This window comes from Hyla sarda, chromosome 2 (assembly GCF_029499605.1).
Source record: "Hyla sarda isolate aHylSar1 chromosome 2, aHylSar1.hap1, whole genome shotgun sequence".
Lineage (NCBI taxonomy): Eukaryota > Metazoa > Chordata > Amphibia > Anura > Hylidae > Hyla > Hyla sarda.
Genome location: NC_079190.1, coordinates 186,582,024 through 186,597,308, shown reverse-complemented (window position 1 = coordinate 186,597,308; position 15,285 = coordinate 186,582,024). Strand labels below are relative to the sequence as shown.

General features: G+C 44.1%; 1 protein-coding gene across 3 annotated transcripts in view; it reads right to left on the bottom strand.

Moving 5' to 3' along the window:
* The window catches only part of LOC130355586 (uncharacterized), a 49,714-nt gene extending 34,751 nt beyond the window's left edge, over positions 1-14,963 (bottom strand). The window contains exons 1-2 of one of the 3 annotated variants that reach the window (XM_056555904.1): positions 14,896-14,963; positions 6,827-7,013 (exon numbers count right to left, since the gene is read on the bottom strand). In XM_056555904.1, coding sequence (XP_056411879.1) covers positions 6,827-7,009 — 183 coding nt within the window. In that variant the 5' untranslated portion in view covers positions 7,010-7,013; positions 14,896-14,963. Of the gene's footprint in view, positions 1-6,826; positions 7,014-10,406; positions 10,558-12,431; positions 12,515-14,895 lie in introns of those variants that run through there. The other 2 variants (XM_056555906.1, XM_056555907.1) reach the window with 2 other exon arrangements.
* Between the last annotated feature and the right edge of the window lie 322 nt (positions 14,964-15,285).

Genomic DNA, 15,285 nt, shown 5'->3' with positions numbered 1-15,285 from the left:
ATGTGAGTATGTTCCTTCAATAAAAGAAGAACCGTGAAGCAACTGAATGGTGAGTCGCCGACTGATTCTTTCTTTTTTTAGGGAAAATTCGTCAAACACCTGTGGGGTGTTAAGGCTCACTGTACCCCTTGTTATGTTCCTTCAGGGGTGTAGTGTCCAAAATAGTATGCCATGTGTTTTTTTTTTGGCTGTTCTGGCACCACAGTGGCTTCCTAAATGTAACATGCCCCCCAAAAACCATTTCAGCAAAATACACTCTCCAAAATCCCATTGTTGCTCTTTCCCTTCTGAGCCCTCTACTGCGCCCGGCGAGCACTTTACATCCACATATGAGGTATTTCCTTACTTGAGAGAAATTGGGTTACAAATTTTGGGGGGATTTCTCTCCTTTTACCCCTTGTAAAATCTTTTGGAATCAGAATAAAAGGTAAAAGGATCCCAGAGTTATTAATGCATTAAGTGACAGTGGTCAGAATTGCAAAAAAAGGGCTGAGTCCTTAAGGGGGAAATGGGCTGAGTCTCTAAGGGGTTAAACATAGCTCTAGCTCTTTTACAAGAACTAGGATAGTTAATAAACAGAGAGAAGTCAGATCTGACTCCTGCAAGACAAAAGGTGTTTTTGGAGTTTATAATAAACTCCCAGACCATGAAGCTACATTTGTCCAATCCCATAAGAGAGCGCATCAGGAAGGGATCTCTATATCTGAAGACCCCACGTCAGGTCACACTCAGAACTCTAAGTGTACCTTGGGCGCTTTGGAATATGAGACCCTTACAAGCAGAAGTACTTCAGACATGGAACAAGACTCTATTAGACCTAGACTCCCTTCATACTCTTTCCCTTGGTACAAGGCGTTCTCTTTAGTGGTGGGCTATAGTCAGAGACAGAATGTCTCTTCAGGAACCAGATTGGGAAGTATTAACTACAGACGCCTCAGGCTGGAGCGCCCATCTATTGGACATGACTGTGTCAGGAACCTGTAAACAATCAGAAGAACTGTTGTCCAACATCAAAGAACTAAGGGGGAGATGTATCAATGTTGTTGTTGGTAGACGTTTTTTGTAGATCATTTTGGTTGGTCTAAATTTGGAGCAATTTCTCCAAATTTATCAAACTTGTTCAAGCCCCATGATAAATTTCGTGCAATGGTCTAAATCTCCACAAAGTTCTATTTGTAGACCTGTTCTACACCTCACAGGAATAGTGGTGTATCCTAGACGCTCGGCTTTTGTTCTATTGTTTTTCAGGATTCCACTGAGGTTTTTTTTTTGTCCACCAGCAAAAATGCCTGAAAAACGGTCCCAGCTTTTCCTACATTTTGGTAATTTTTCTTGGGGGAGATTTATCAAAAACTGTACAGAGGAAGAGTAGTGCAGTTGCCCATGGCAACCAATCAGATTGCTTCTTTACAAAAATGAAAGGAGCAATCTGAGCACCGCTCTTCCTCTACATAGGTTTTGATTAATCTCTCCGCTTGTGTTTTTTCTGGCATTTTTGCTGATGTGCGGAAACAAACATTTTTGTACCCTGTGTGCATTTTTTTCACTGCAGGTACTACTCCATGGGTCGGATGCAGAGCGCCAGCCCCACGGAGTGTAAGGAGGTGAGGAGTGATGTATAGCATATACATATACAGGGTGCAGAGCATCACTACTTACCTCCGCCCGCTGTATAGTATACAGGGGTGCATAGTGTACCCATGTATACTATACAGGAGCCCAGCAAGGAAAGAGTTAACCCACACTGCAGCTCTGAGTTAAATCTTTGTGAGCTCTCCTGTATATACAGCCATCTATAGATGACTGTATATACAGGATACAGTAGGCAGACAAGAACAATTGGAGGCTCCCTGTTACATACTGCAGTATGGGCGCACTCCCCAGGTGAGATCGCAAATGATGTCCTTTTTTTTCTCATTTCAGATACGTGAATGGGGAGGAGTACGTCAGATTCAGTGTATTGCGATGATGACCAGCTTTTTTTTTAATGTCAATAAAAGGTTTAATGAGGGCTGTGTGGGGAGTGTTTTTTTTTTTTAAATACATTTTTTTTTTCAATGCCGGGCTTAGCGTTAGCCACAAAAACAGCTAGCGCTAACCCCCAATTATTACCCCGTTACCCACCGCCACAGGGTTGCCGGGAAGAGCCAGTACCAACAGGCCTGGAGTGTCAAAAATAGCGCTCCTGGCTGGGGTCATTTAGGCTGGGGAGGGCCAGTAACAATGGTCCTCGCCCACCCTGGTAACGTCAGGCTGTTGCTGATTGGTTGGTATCTGACTGACACTGAAAATATGGGGAACCACACACTTTTTTTTATTACAAAAAAAAAACAACACATAGGCTTCCCCATATTTTCAGTGTCAATCCGACACCAACCAATCAGCAACAGCCTGACATTACCAGGATGGGCGAGGACCATTGTTACTGGCCCTCCCCAGCCTAAATAACCCCAGCCTGTTACCGCCTAGGCCAAGGAGCGCTATTTTTGATGCTCCGGGCCTGTTGGTAACGGCTCTTCCCGGCACCCCTGTGGCGGTGAGTACCAGGGTAATAATTGGGGGTTAGCGCTAGCTGTTTTCGGGGCTAACGCTAAGCCCAGCTTAGTAATAGATTCCGTCTACAAGACGGCTTCCACTACTAAGCCTGAAATTTCAATTTTAAAAAACACAACACATGAAATAAAAAATGGATTTAAAAAAACACTCCCCCACAGCCCTCGTTAACCCTTTTATTGACATAAAAAAAATGCTAGTCATCGTCACACTCCACCGAATCTCAGGTAGTCCTCTGCATTCACTTATCTGAAATGACATTTTTGGCGCTCTCCCCTGGGTAGAGCGCACATAATGCAGTGTGTTCCTAAAGAGGGAGCCTCCAATTGTTGCTAAACTACAACTCCCATCATGGGGGCTGTAGGTAAACAACAGCTGGAGTCTCCCTGTTTGGGAACACACTGCCAAAAAGGCTCTGTTCCCATTATGCAAAACGCATAATGAGAACAGAGCCATACTTACCACCCTGGCTTCAGGCCTGGACTGTGAAGCTCCGCCCCCTAATCATGTCATCACTAGGGGGCAGGGGCGGAGAAGTTGCAAGGGGTCTCAAGAGTGAGACCCCTGAGATCCGTCAGTCTGCCCTTGGACTACTACTCCCATCATGGGAAATTTTGTGTCCCATGATGGGAGTAGTTGTAGTACCGTAGTGCTGAGGGATGGCTCTTACACATCCCCCAGCTGCGAAACTGTATTGTGACTGTTAGGACTACTACTCCCATCATGGACAGACTCTGTCCATGATGGGAGTTGTAGACCTCGGGCTGAAGGACAGATCGCAGCAGGTCATTCTCCAGAGACCGGCTGCGATCTGCATTTATTAACTTAAAAAGCCAGCGGCAACACTGCACTCCCCTCCCCCCCCCCCCCCCCTCCTCCTGTATACAGATGTCACGATTCATAATCCCCGCCGCCGGGAGAGGGGAGCTCTGATTGGTGGAAAGCTATTCATCACTATACACCAATTACAGCTCCTGTCTTCTGGTGGGGGTTATGAATTGTGACAGGTCTATACAGGGGAGCGAGTGGAGCCGCTTCTACAGTATATAATTATGTGTACTGTACCCCCCCCCCCCCAGACTAATACTGACCCCTTCTATAGTGAGCGCTGGGACCGCTGTGTGATTGACAGGTCCCCAGCGCAAGTGTCCGGCCCCACTGACCTTTATATGTTATAAATCTTCATGATACACACTGCCCGTCCTCCTCTTCATTCTTCTGATACCGGAGACGCGCGGCTTCTGTATCATAGTCTATAGTCAGAGCGCCCCCTCCTGGCCTCCACACTGCACGGGGCTGGGGCCAGACAACGGCAGGGGGCGCTCTGACTATAGTGAAAGCAGAAGCCGCGCGTCTCCGGTATCAGAGGAATGAAGAGGAGGACGGGCAGTGTGTATCATGAAGATTTATAACATATAAAGGTCAGTGGGGCCGGACACTAGCGCTGGGGACCTGTCAATCACACAGCGGTTCCAGCGCTCACTATAGAAGGGGTCAGTATTAGTCTGGGGGGGGGGGGCAGTACACATAACAATTATATACTGTAGAAGCGGCTCCACTCACTCCCCTGTATAGACCTGTCACAATTCATAATCCCCGCCAGAAGACAGGAGCTCTGATTGGCTAATAGTGGTGAATAGCTTTCCACCAATCAGAGCTCCCCTCTCCCGGAGGCGGGGATTATGAATCGTGACATCTGTATACAGGAGCCGGCGGCAGCGCAGTGGAGCCGCATATACCGCCGGCTTTTTAAGTTAATAAATGCAGATCGCAGCGGGTCTCTGGAGAATGACCGGCTGCGATCTGTCCTTCAGCCCCAGGACTACAACTCCCATCATGGACAGAGTCTGTCCATGATGGGAGTAGTAGTCCTAACAGTCACAATAGAGTCCCGCAGACAGGGGATGTGCGTCTCTCAGCGCTCCGGTACTACAACTACTCCCATTATGGGACAGATTCTGTCCCATGATGGGAGTAGTTGTAGTACTGCAGTGCTGAGAGACGGCTCCTGCATCCCCCACCTGCATTTTCCACCGTCCGCCATTTTCTACGAGTCCTTGCTAGCACTCTTAGGTTTAGACTACTTTTCTTGCAAAAAAGCGCAATTGTGCAAAAAAAATCTACTTTTTTTTTGCGCAATTGATAAATACCAGTCCACTGGATTAGTTGGTGTACGGTAGACCAAACTGGTGACAACTTTAGAAAACTGTCCACCAAAAAAAACGCAGCTCTATGCAAAAAAAGCGCAATTGCGCAAAATTTGTAGACGTGAAAAATGGTCTAAATGCAATGATACATGTCCTCCTAAGAGCAGTCTTTTATGCCCTAAAGCACTTCAAACCCTTCCTTTTAGGGAAAGCCGTTCAGGTCAAATACTACTGACATGTCTGTTTTTACCCAAACAAACAGGGAGGTACCAGATCTCCCATCCTACTTTCAGAAGTAGGGAAACTCTTAGAATGGGCAGAAAGAAGAAGAATCAAAATATCACCTGTTCATATTTGGGGGACTCTGAATATTCTGGCGGATCATCTCAGTCGAGGTATGACTTTAGCAGGCAAATGGTCTCTAAACCCCGAAATATTTCAGCAGATAGTGGATCGCTTGTGTCTACCAGAGGTAGACTTTAATGGTGACCAGACTGAACGCCAAACTGGAGATTTTTTGCTCCCTATACTCCACAGACCATATCAACCTGGTATCTCAAGGAACCACACTTTGTCACAACCTCAAAGCATTCAACCTCACGGTTTGGAAATTGGAAGGTCCGTATTAAAAGCCAGAGGGTTTTCTGACCGTGTTCTAGATACATTGGCTCACTCTAGAAGTGCATCCACTAACAAAACTTATGCCAGAATAAAACAAGTTTTTTTATTTCTGGTGTGCTATCAAATTAGTCAATCCTAACTCTCCTTCTATTCCTCAAATCCTAGATTTTTTGCAGGAGGGATTTGATAGGGTTTGCCCCAAACACTATTCGTGTCCAGATTGCTGATATGTCTGCTTTTTTGCAAATTAAACTATTACGTTTCAGAAAGTCAAGGACTTTATCAGGGCACTTAGTAGATTAAGACCTAAGGTTGTCAGACCGGTAGCCCCTTGGGACCCGTCTTTGGTCTTGAAACAGCTTTGTGGGGCACCCTTTGAACCTCTGGAGGAAATTCCTCTAAAGTTTCTGACCATGAAAACATTTTTTTCTTTTAGCAATTACAACTGCTAAGAGGGTAGATGGAACTACAGGTGTTCTCCTCTGAAGAACCTTATCTTATATCCTGCCAGACAAAGTTCTCTTGAGGTTTCTTCAAACTTTTTTGCCTAAATGTCCATCTTTTTCTAACACTAATCAGGTGATATCTTTACCAAGCTATCCAGAGACTGACAACACTGAAAATATATATTATTCCAACTTGGATGTTGTTAGATGTTTGAGAATTTACGTGGACAGGACTAATGTGTTTAGGAAAGATAAAAATCTTTTCTTATCCTACCAGGGCAGGAATAAAGGTAAAATTGCATCTAAATCCTCCATATAAAGGTGGCTTACAGATTGCATTAAAACTTATCATTTAGCAGGAACGGATCTACCTGAATTTAGCAATGCTCATCCCACTCGAACTGTTTCTACCACTTGGGCTGAAAATAATTTTGTGCCCTTGGAACACATTTGCTAGGCTGCTTCCTGGTCTACACCTTTAACTTTCTTTAAGCATAAGTTCCAGTCATTAGGTTCTGGAACATTAGATTTTGCTACAACAGTCTTAAACTTTGCAAAATCTGTTGGCCCTCCCAGGGATATTTCTTTTACAACTTAACTCCCTTCATTGTGTTGCTGACAGACGTAAAGGAAGATTCGATTTAAGTAGTTAATCTGTTTTCCCCCTAGCCTTGTCAGCAGCACAAGTTTTCCTCCCGTGGATCTATTACTTTAAAAATTACTCAATGGAGCAGTGGGAGGAGGCTCTCTATATATACGTTTAGGGAGGTGCTATGCTTAATTTAATTAAATATTTCTAAATCTTGCAAGCTCACAGGGGCCAGTGTTAACCCTTTATTGTGCTGCTGACAAGGCTAGGGGAAAACAGATTAACTACTTAAATCTAATCTTATATTCACTTGTACTATTCTGCTGAAATGTGATAATGTCATAATTTAAAGCCCATTAATTGTCTTTTCCCTTTTTTTCTTTTTATTTAGCTTTACCACATTATTTACACATTTGTCTAACTGTATTAGCAAAATGAAACATTATTGCTTCTAGCTAAGAATGTATTACCTCCATTCTGTTACACACTTGAAGAACTCGCAGGACATTCCTACAGACATGATCGATAGTTGTGTTCCCAAAGCAACACGTTATTCCTAGGACCTCAACTTCTGGTGCTGCCAGAGCCATCATCAAAGCCTGAGCATCATCCACACCACAGTCCACATCCACTAGTAGCCGTGTCTTTGCCATTCTTCTGAAATAGGAACAATATCAGAAAACAGGTAATTTTAAATGTCATTCACAACAGTGCTACATATTATAGCATATCTCATAATAAATGACTCACTACATAAACATTGCCTACAGCAAAAGTCAACAAAGGTGGAACGCTGCTCTACAAGAATTGTTGGCAGATCATGTGCCCATTTTACTGCTATAGTCTGTGGAATGTAAAATATAGGCTTCCAATAAGTAAAAATAAAATGCATAAATTGTGGAAATTAAATTAAAATTTATACAGTATGAGTGAATATATTTATAACAGATTAAAGTGATTACAATATCAGAGAGCAATGAGAAGTTTATTGGGGAAAACTGTTCAACTGAAAGCAAGTTATAGTACCCTGTTAGGCTGCCTTTAGCCTTGGTACAAGATGAATCGGTTGGACATGGAAGCATAAAGGCTCTGTGTGACATCCTGCACTTGCCCATAGATGTTGCATGTGGCCTGTAGATCATGGAAATGTTACAATCTGGTGGAGACATTCCTGGTAAATCCTTGCTCTGTGTTGGCAAGTATTATTCTACTGCAAAAATGCCAGTTAAATGTTGTGCCACGAGAAGCAACACATATTGCCACCGGATGTCCTATCTGCACTTATCACTGAGCTCTTACCTCTCAACCACTACTAGGAGATGACTAACCATTGTATGTGATGACTCCACACATCATTACACCAACTGTTTGGACCATGTGCTCCACAGCAAAGGTAGGATTGACTTTCTAACCATGAAGTCTTCATAACTCAGCCCGAGAGCCATCCGATCTTAGACTGATCCTGAATTCTGGCTAAAGATGATACAATTCTAGTTCCAGTCTAAGTTTCTTCTTTACGACAACACTACAAACATAGGAAATAGTGGCTGGCTGTTAATGGCAGGACCCCAAATTTCCTTCTACTAACACACAGGGGTGTGTAATGAAGGTACCACCTGGGTCTGGATGGTGGACACAAAATAAAAGAAATCTGTGGCAGCTGCTTGTGCTTATTAGCAGATTAAAAAGATTCTCCCTATTGGTGGTCTGTCTTACCTGACGAGAGCCTTTTAGCCATGTGTGTGTGTCCTCATGTTACCACTGCTCTAAACAGCCCCTAATGGACAAAACAGCCTACAAGGTGGGCATTTCATCAAAACAACCTCTCAAAGTCTGCCAGATGGGCAAAATGTCTTTGGGTGTGTCATAGAGGCACTCCTAGCAACAACGTTCTCTCACTAAAACGTACACTACCTAAATTTAGCCTCTGAGAGCATTTTTATAGGGCAGCAGGGGAAGCACTTTTAAACCCCTTTTTGGGTCAGGTTTCTATTCAGACCACGAATGCAATTGACATGCCTTAGACCAGTGTTTCCCAACCCAGTCCTCAAGGCACACAAACATTCCGTGTTTTTTCAGTTACTCCATTGGAAGAGAACAGGGAAAAATTAAAATCCTGGACTGTTGGTGTGCCTTGAGGACTGGGTTGGAAAACACTGCCTAGACAGCCTTTTGCAGCAATTCAACTTGAACTATCTGGGTGCATTATTTTCTTTGAGTGTTTGAAGAAATATATAGTTAGTTATATACATATATACAGTATTTCCCATAAGGAAGTACACCCCTCACATTTTAGTAAATACAGTATTTTATTCTATCTTTCCATGTGACAACGCTGAAGTAATGACACTTTGTTACAATGTAAAGTAGTGAGTGAACAACCTATTTAACAGTGTAAAATATTTTGCCCCTTCAAAATAACACAACAAACAGCCATTAATGTCTAAACCTTGGCAACAAAAGTGAGTAAAACCCTAAGGGGAAATTAAATTAGGTCCATTTAGCAATATCAAGCCTGTGTGGTGGCAACCAAGTGAGGAGTACAAAGACAGGTGTGTCTAGCCTACATTTAACATCATGGTCTGGGGCTGCATGAGTGCTGGTGACACTGGGGGCTACAGTTCATTGAGGGAACCATGAAAGCTAACATATGCTGTGACCTACTGAAGCAAAGCATGATCCCCCTCCCCTCGGAGATTGGACTGTAGGGCAGGCCTGGTGCAAGAATTTTTACCACCCTAGGCAAAAGGCTACCCCAGGCCTATTTTGCCTATAGCCAGACCTGGCCCTTATATCAACCCAAACACAGCTCCAAGACGACCACTGCCTTATTAACCTGTTGGGGACAGAGGGCGTAACTGTACGCTCTCCACCCACTCCCTTTCTATAACGAGGGGCCACGCCGTGGCCCGCAACATAGCGGGTCGGGCCCAGCCTCTAACAATGGCCGGGACCCGTGGCTAATAGCGCGCTGCATTTTTGGTAACTTTTTATATCATGAAAAAATGAATAAAAGCGATGAAAAAGTCCGATCAATACAAAAATGGTACAGCTAAAACAATTTTAAATGTATACATTTTCCTGCATGTAGTTATGATTTTTTCCATAAGTACCACAAAATCAAACCTATATAAGTAGGGTATCATTTTAATTGTATGGACCTACAGAATAAATATGGTGTAATTTTTACCAAAAAATTTACTGCGTTGAAACGGAAGCCCCCAAAAGTTACAAAATGTCGTTTTTTTCTTCAATTTTATCGCACAATGATTTTTTTTTTCCGGTTCGCCGTAGATATTTGGGTAAAGTGACTTATGTCATTACAAAGTAGAATTGGTGGTGCAAAAAATAAGCCATCATATGGATTTTTAGGTGCAAAATTGAAAGGGTTATGATTTTTAAAAGGTAACTAGGAAAATAAGAGTGCAAAAATGGAAACACCCTCCGTCCCCAAAGGGTTAAAGAAGCTGAGGCTAAAAGGTTTTGGGCTGGCCAAGAATGTCTTTAGACCTAAACCCTAATGCGCATCTGTGAGGAAGGTGGGGGAGCACAAGGTTTCTAACATCCACCAGCTCGGTGATGTTGTCATGGAGGAGTAGAAGAGGACTCCAGTGGCAACCTGTAAACTCCATGCCCAAGAGGCTTAAGGCAGTGCTTGAAGATAAAAGGTAAATATTGATACTTTAGGCCCAAATTGGGAATTCCCATTTAGGGGTGCAGTTACTTACTGTATGTTGCTAAGGTTTAGACATTATTGGCTGTGTGTTGAGTTATTTTGAGAGGACCGAACATTAAACACGTTTATACAGACTGGGATAGTTGGTGGGTGGTTGTCACAGAGGGTGGACCTTGCACAATCAGACACTTATCCCCTATCCTGTGCATAGGGAATATGTTTATCTAAGTTTGGAAGAAGTTTGGAACAAACAAAATCCAAAGATCCTGTGTGTGGATGTGAGAAACCTCCAAAAGGTCAACCTTATCTGCAGCAAACCACCAATCGGGTCAGTAAGAAGCCTCTAACTTAGTCAAAGACACATGGAAGCCTACCTGGAGTATACAAAAAGCACATAAAAGGACTTTCGGGCTGTAAGAAACAAGATTTTCTGGTCTGAGGAAACCAAATTTAAACTTTTGAGCTTCGATTCTACGTGTCATGTCTGGAGGAAACCAGGCACTGCTCATCACCTGCCCAACAGTGAAGCATGGTGGTGGCAGCACATTCTGTCGGCTGTTTTTCAGGATCTTGAACAGGGAGACTGGTCAGGGTAGAGAGAAAGCTGAGGTAGGCACAGAACAGAGATATTCTTGATAAAAACCTGATCCAGATGTCTTCGGAATATGTTTTTTCTTTTTTCTGAATGTCATATTGTAAAATTATTTACAAAATATATAAATAAACATTTATATAAAAAAAAAACCTGATCCAGTGTGTAGGTTCACCTTCACACAAGACAATGGAGAAGATTTATTAAAACCTGTGTAGAGTAAGAGTAGTGCTCATAGCAACCAATCATATTGCTTCTTTCATTTTTCAGAGGTCTTTAAAAAAACTAAAAAGAAGCAATCTGATTGGTTGCTATGGGCAACTGCTCCACTCATCCTGTGCACAGGTTTTGATAAATCTCCCCATTAATGAAGCTAAGTACATAGCCAAGCCAACTCAGGAGTGTCTTAGGGATAACTCTGTGAATGCCCTTGAAGAATTTAAATTCACAGCATGTCATTTTATGTTGCAGGTCCACTGTGGATTTTCTGCCCTGACTTCAATAGTGAAGCAAGAATCCACAATAAATCTCAGTGTTGCACAAGATATTAAGCAATGTCTAATAGTGGACGTTATCTTGACGCTCATAGCTGGCGGAGACTGTGCATGTTTAGAACTATCTGCAGCAGCAGAAAAGTATCATGACTTGTAGGACATTGTTACCGTATATACTCGAGTATAAGCCGACCCGAATATAAGCCAAGGCCCCTAATTTCACCCCAAAAACCAAGGAAAAGTTATTGACTCGACTATAAGCCTAGGGTGGGAAATACATCATCCCCATGTCATCACCCCCCCCCCCCCGTCATTAACACCCCCGTCATCATCACCCCCTTCATCATCACCACCTGTCAATCCCTTCATCAGTGGTCTTCAACCTGCGGACCTCCAAATGTTGCAAAACTACAACTCCCAGCATGCCCGGACAGCCATCGGCTGTCCAGGCATGCTGGGAGTTGTAGTTTTTAAACATCTGGAGGTCCGCAGGTTGAAGACCACTGCGGCCTTCATCATCATCCAGACCCCCCTTTAGTTTTCTACTCACCTCCTCTCGGTGGGAAGGAAGGGTGACCTGGTCCGGGCCATCTATGCTGCAGGGACCGTCTGGTGGGGAGGTTTAGTCATTCCGGGCTGTCCATCTTCACCGGGAGGCCCTCTTCTCCGCTCCGGGCCGGCCCCGTACTAGTGACGTTGCCTTAATGACGAAGCACAGGGACGTCCGTGCGCAGCAGACATCCGTGATGTCCCTGCGCATGAACGTCACTGTGCTTCGTCGTCAAGGCAACATCACTTGTCCGGGGCCGGCCTGGAGCGGAGAAGAGGGCCTCCCGGTGAAGATGGACAGCCCGGAACAACTAACCCGCCCCACCGGACGGTCCCTGCAGCATAGATGGCCCGGACCAGGTCACCCTTCCTTCCCACCGAGAGGAGGTGAGTAGAAAACTAAAGGGGGGTCTGGATGATGACGAAGGCAAGGCAGTGGTCTCCAGATGTTTTTAAAACTACAATTCCCATCGGCTGTCCGGGCATGCTGGGAGTTGTAGTTTTGCAACATCTAGAGGTCCGCAGGTTGTAGACCACTTGAAGGAATTGACAGGCGGAGAGTTCACTCGAGTATAAGCCGAGGGGGACGTTTTCAGCACGAAACATCGTGCTGAAAAATTCGGCTTATACTCGAGTATATACGGTAGGAGAGAATGGCATATTATACCTAAATCTTACTCAGACAGAAGATTTGACTTGTGACTAGAATTGAGAATTCCTATGCTACATAGCAGGGGAATCTAGAAATGGCATTAGTAACTCACCCTCCTTGCAATATGAGCAGTAGGCCAAAAGTAGTTTCCTTGTTTACAAGTAAAACCTCTATCTGCAATCACTAAGCCTAGAGCCCCTCCTGGTGGTGACTGTTCTGTACTGACAAATCCCTCACTAAATTCAGGAGGTGAAAGCTACATGTGAAAATGTGTTTTTCTTAAAATGTATTTTGGCACTGCTCAAAATAAAAACATACTGCACATGTAATGTCAGGTACATTTGATACATTTTCCCCAATATGTACCAAAAATTCCCCACAAAACTGAATTACGAAGAACATTTTTTTTTTCTTTTTTTTTTAGGGCAAAAAATGCTATTAAAAAAGGTATTTGTGAAGGAGGCCTGCACCTGGTTTTTAGGCTTGTTTTTTGATTCACTAAAATATAAACAGACTTACAAAATGTATTTATTAGAATAGACTGTATATTTTCTGAAGTATATACCTACTAACACCATGCTGCCCTGCCCATTGGTGACATGTTTGGTACATTTTCTAAACATATACGTTTATTTTGTGGAAAGCGTGGCTGGGCAATTCAGTCCTACAGAATAAATGTATACATATGTAAAATGGGCTGAACATGTCACTAGTTGACTATGTTCTGTCTGTATTCATATTTATCTGCTTCCCTGTCTGAGAGGTTTGCCAACATATATGCCAAACAGACAGAGCAATGTGGTATAAACGTTAGGCTGGGTTCACATATATCCGGCCTCTAGATCAGTAAACCCCGTCTAGAACTTGCTGCAACTGATGCCACACCTGATGGCTAAGTACATCAGTTGTTTATCAACCTGCGTTCATGAATTGCGCATGCTGGCAGGGTCGCCATCAGGGCAGTACTGCCGTCAGGGGGTCCGGACCTGGTGCACTATGTATAGGGGCTGCTGCTGCCAGTGTACGGGATTGCTGTATACAGCTCTGTAGTTGGGGCATAGGAGGAGGGGAGGGCTACAGGCTGCTGGAGGCTACACAAGATGTCGATCCCCTGGAGCTGTCGAATCCAGCCTAAAAAGTTAGTGTGTGTGTGTGTGTGTATGTGTATGTGTGCATACTGTATGACCCTATTTGTGTTTGTGTCTGTTATTGTTGTATACATGTAATATGCATGTGTTTGTATCTGTACTATGTGTATATATATATATATATCTGTATCAACTGTGTGGGGCACTATATGGGTATATGGGGGCTCTCTTCAGGAGACTGGGAAACTGGGTGACAAGACCGTACATAGTGCAGGGCTTACAGTACTTTCCCAACTTTATGTACTGCCGGTCCCCAACCTCTCCCAGTTTCCCAAAGGAAATATCTTGCTGGTGTAGCAGCCATATTGGTGTGGACTGGAGACCTGGAGTGAAGTTGAATGGCAGAATACTAGTGTGACAGCTTTTCCTTCATGTCTCCAATATTACTGCTTCTCCAGACAGATATTCCCTTCAGGAGACTGGAAAAAAATTATATATGTATACAGTGACCCCCCGACCTACGATGGCCCCGACATATGATCATTTCAACATACGATGGCCTCTCAACATACAATGCTTTTGTATGTCGGGGCAATCGCATAAACGGCTATCTGGCAGCGCTGACTGCTTCAGCTGCCACCGGATAGCCGTTTACGGGGCCCAGTGTGGTCCGCTGACGATCACTTACCTGTCCTCGGGGCTCCGGCGCGTCCTCTTCGGGATCCCCTGCATCGTCAGCGCTCTCCATCATCGTCATCACGTCGCTGCGCACGCCGTCCCGTCATCCAATAGGAGCGGCGTGCATAGCGACGTGATGGCGGCGACAGAGAGAGAGGATGCCGGGGAAGCAGAGGTCTTGCCGGAGCATCGGGGAAACACCGGGGACGCTGCGACAGCGATGGAGGGCGACATCCAGGGCAGCGGTGACTGTCCGGAGCGGCGGGGACACGTGAGTATAACCTCCAATACCAGTGGTCTTCAACCTGCAGATGTTGCAAAACTACAACTCCCAGCAACGGCTGTCCGGGCATGCTGGGTGTTGTAGTTTTGCAACATCTGGAGGTCCGCAGGTTGTAAACCACTGTCCTATACTTTACATTGCACGGATCCCTCAACATATGATGGTTTCAACAAACGATGGTCCATTTGGAACGGATTACCATCGTATGTTGAGGGACCATTGTATATATATAGCTAACGTAGCAAACAGAATATCATTTAGCACTTATCTTCAAGACAAGAATATTGGAGTTTGCTTTTTTTGTTAGAAGTTGAGCTTCTTACCTCGTGGTTTACCATGTACTCTGGCTAGATATAGGGCTGCATTGGTGAGGGCATGGAGTAGTTGAGCACAAAACAAGAACTTTATCAAAGTATAAAAAACACAAAGCAAAGTGCAACATAAGAACACAGCGTTATCATAGCATTAACTGCGCAATGTAGAGCTTCCACGAACATTGTCCCATGGTATTACATGAACATACAGACCTCTGTGTCCAGAACAGGATATTTCTAAGGTAGGAAAGGATCCCTGGTAAGCAGTCTGGCGTATGGTGTAGAAGTGGATAACCTGTGATCACTTCCTTAATTTCCTAACCCTTATTTCTCATTAATGTTTATCTACTATCCACACAATGAATTGCAGGTCACATGACTAAGTAGAAGTGTGTTACACATTTACAGACAGTTGTTACATATCAGTAAACTTATAACTACAACCTGATGGTTCCAGCTTTCCTGCATTGACCTCATCAGTACAGTGGACATAGTTGGAGAGACTGTCTGGGGTGCAGAGATGGAGCTTTGAATTTGACCTGATTCGAAGCTCCATCTCATGGGAGAGAGCGCAGTTAATATGGAAAGTTCTGTGCTATATGG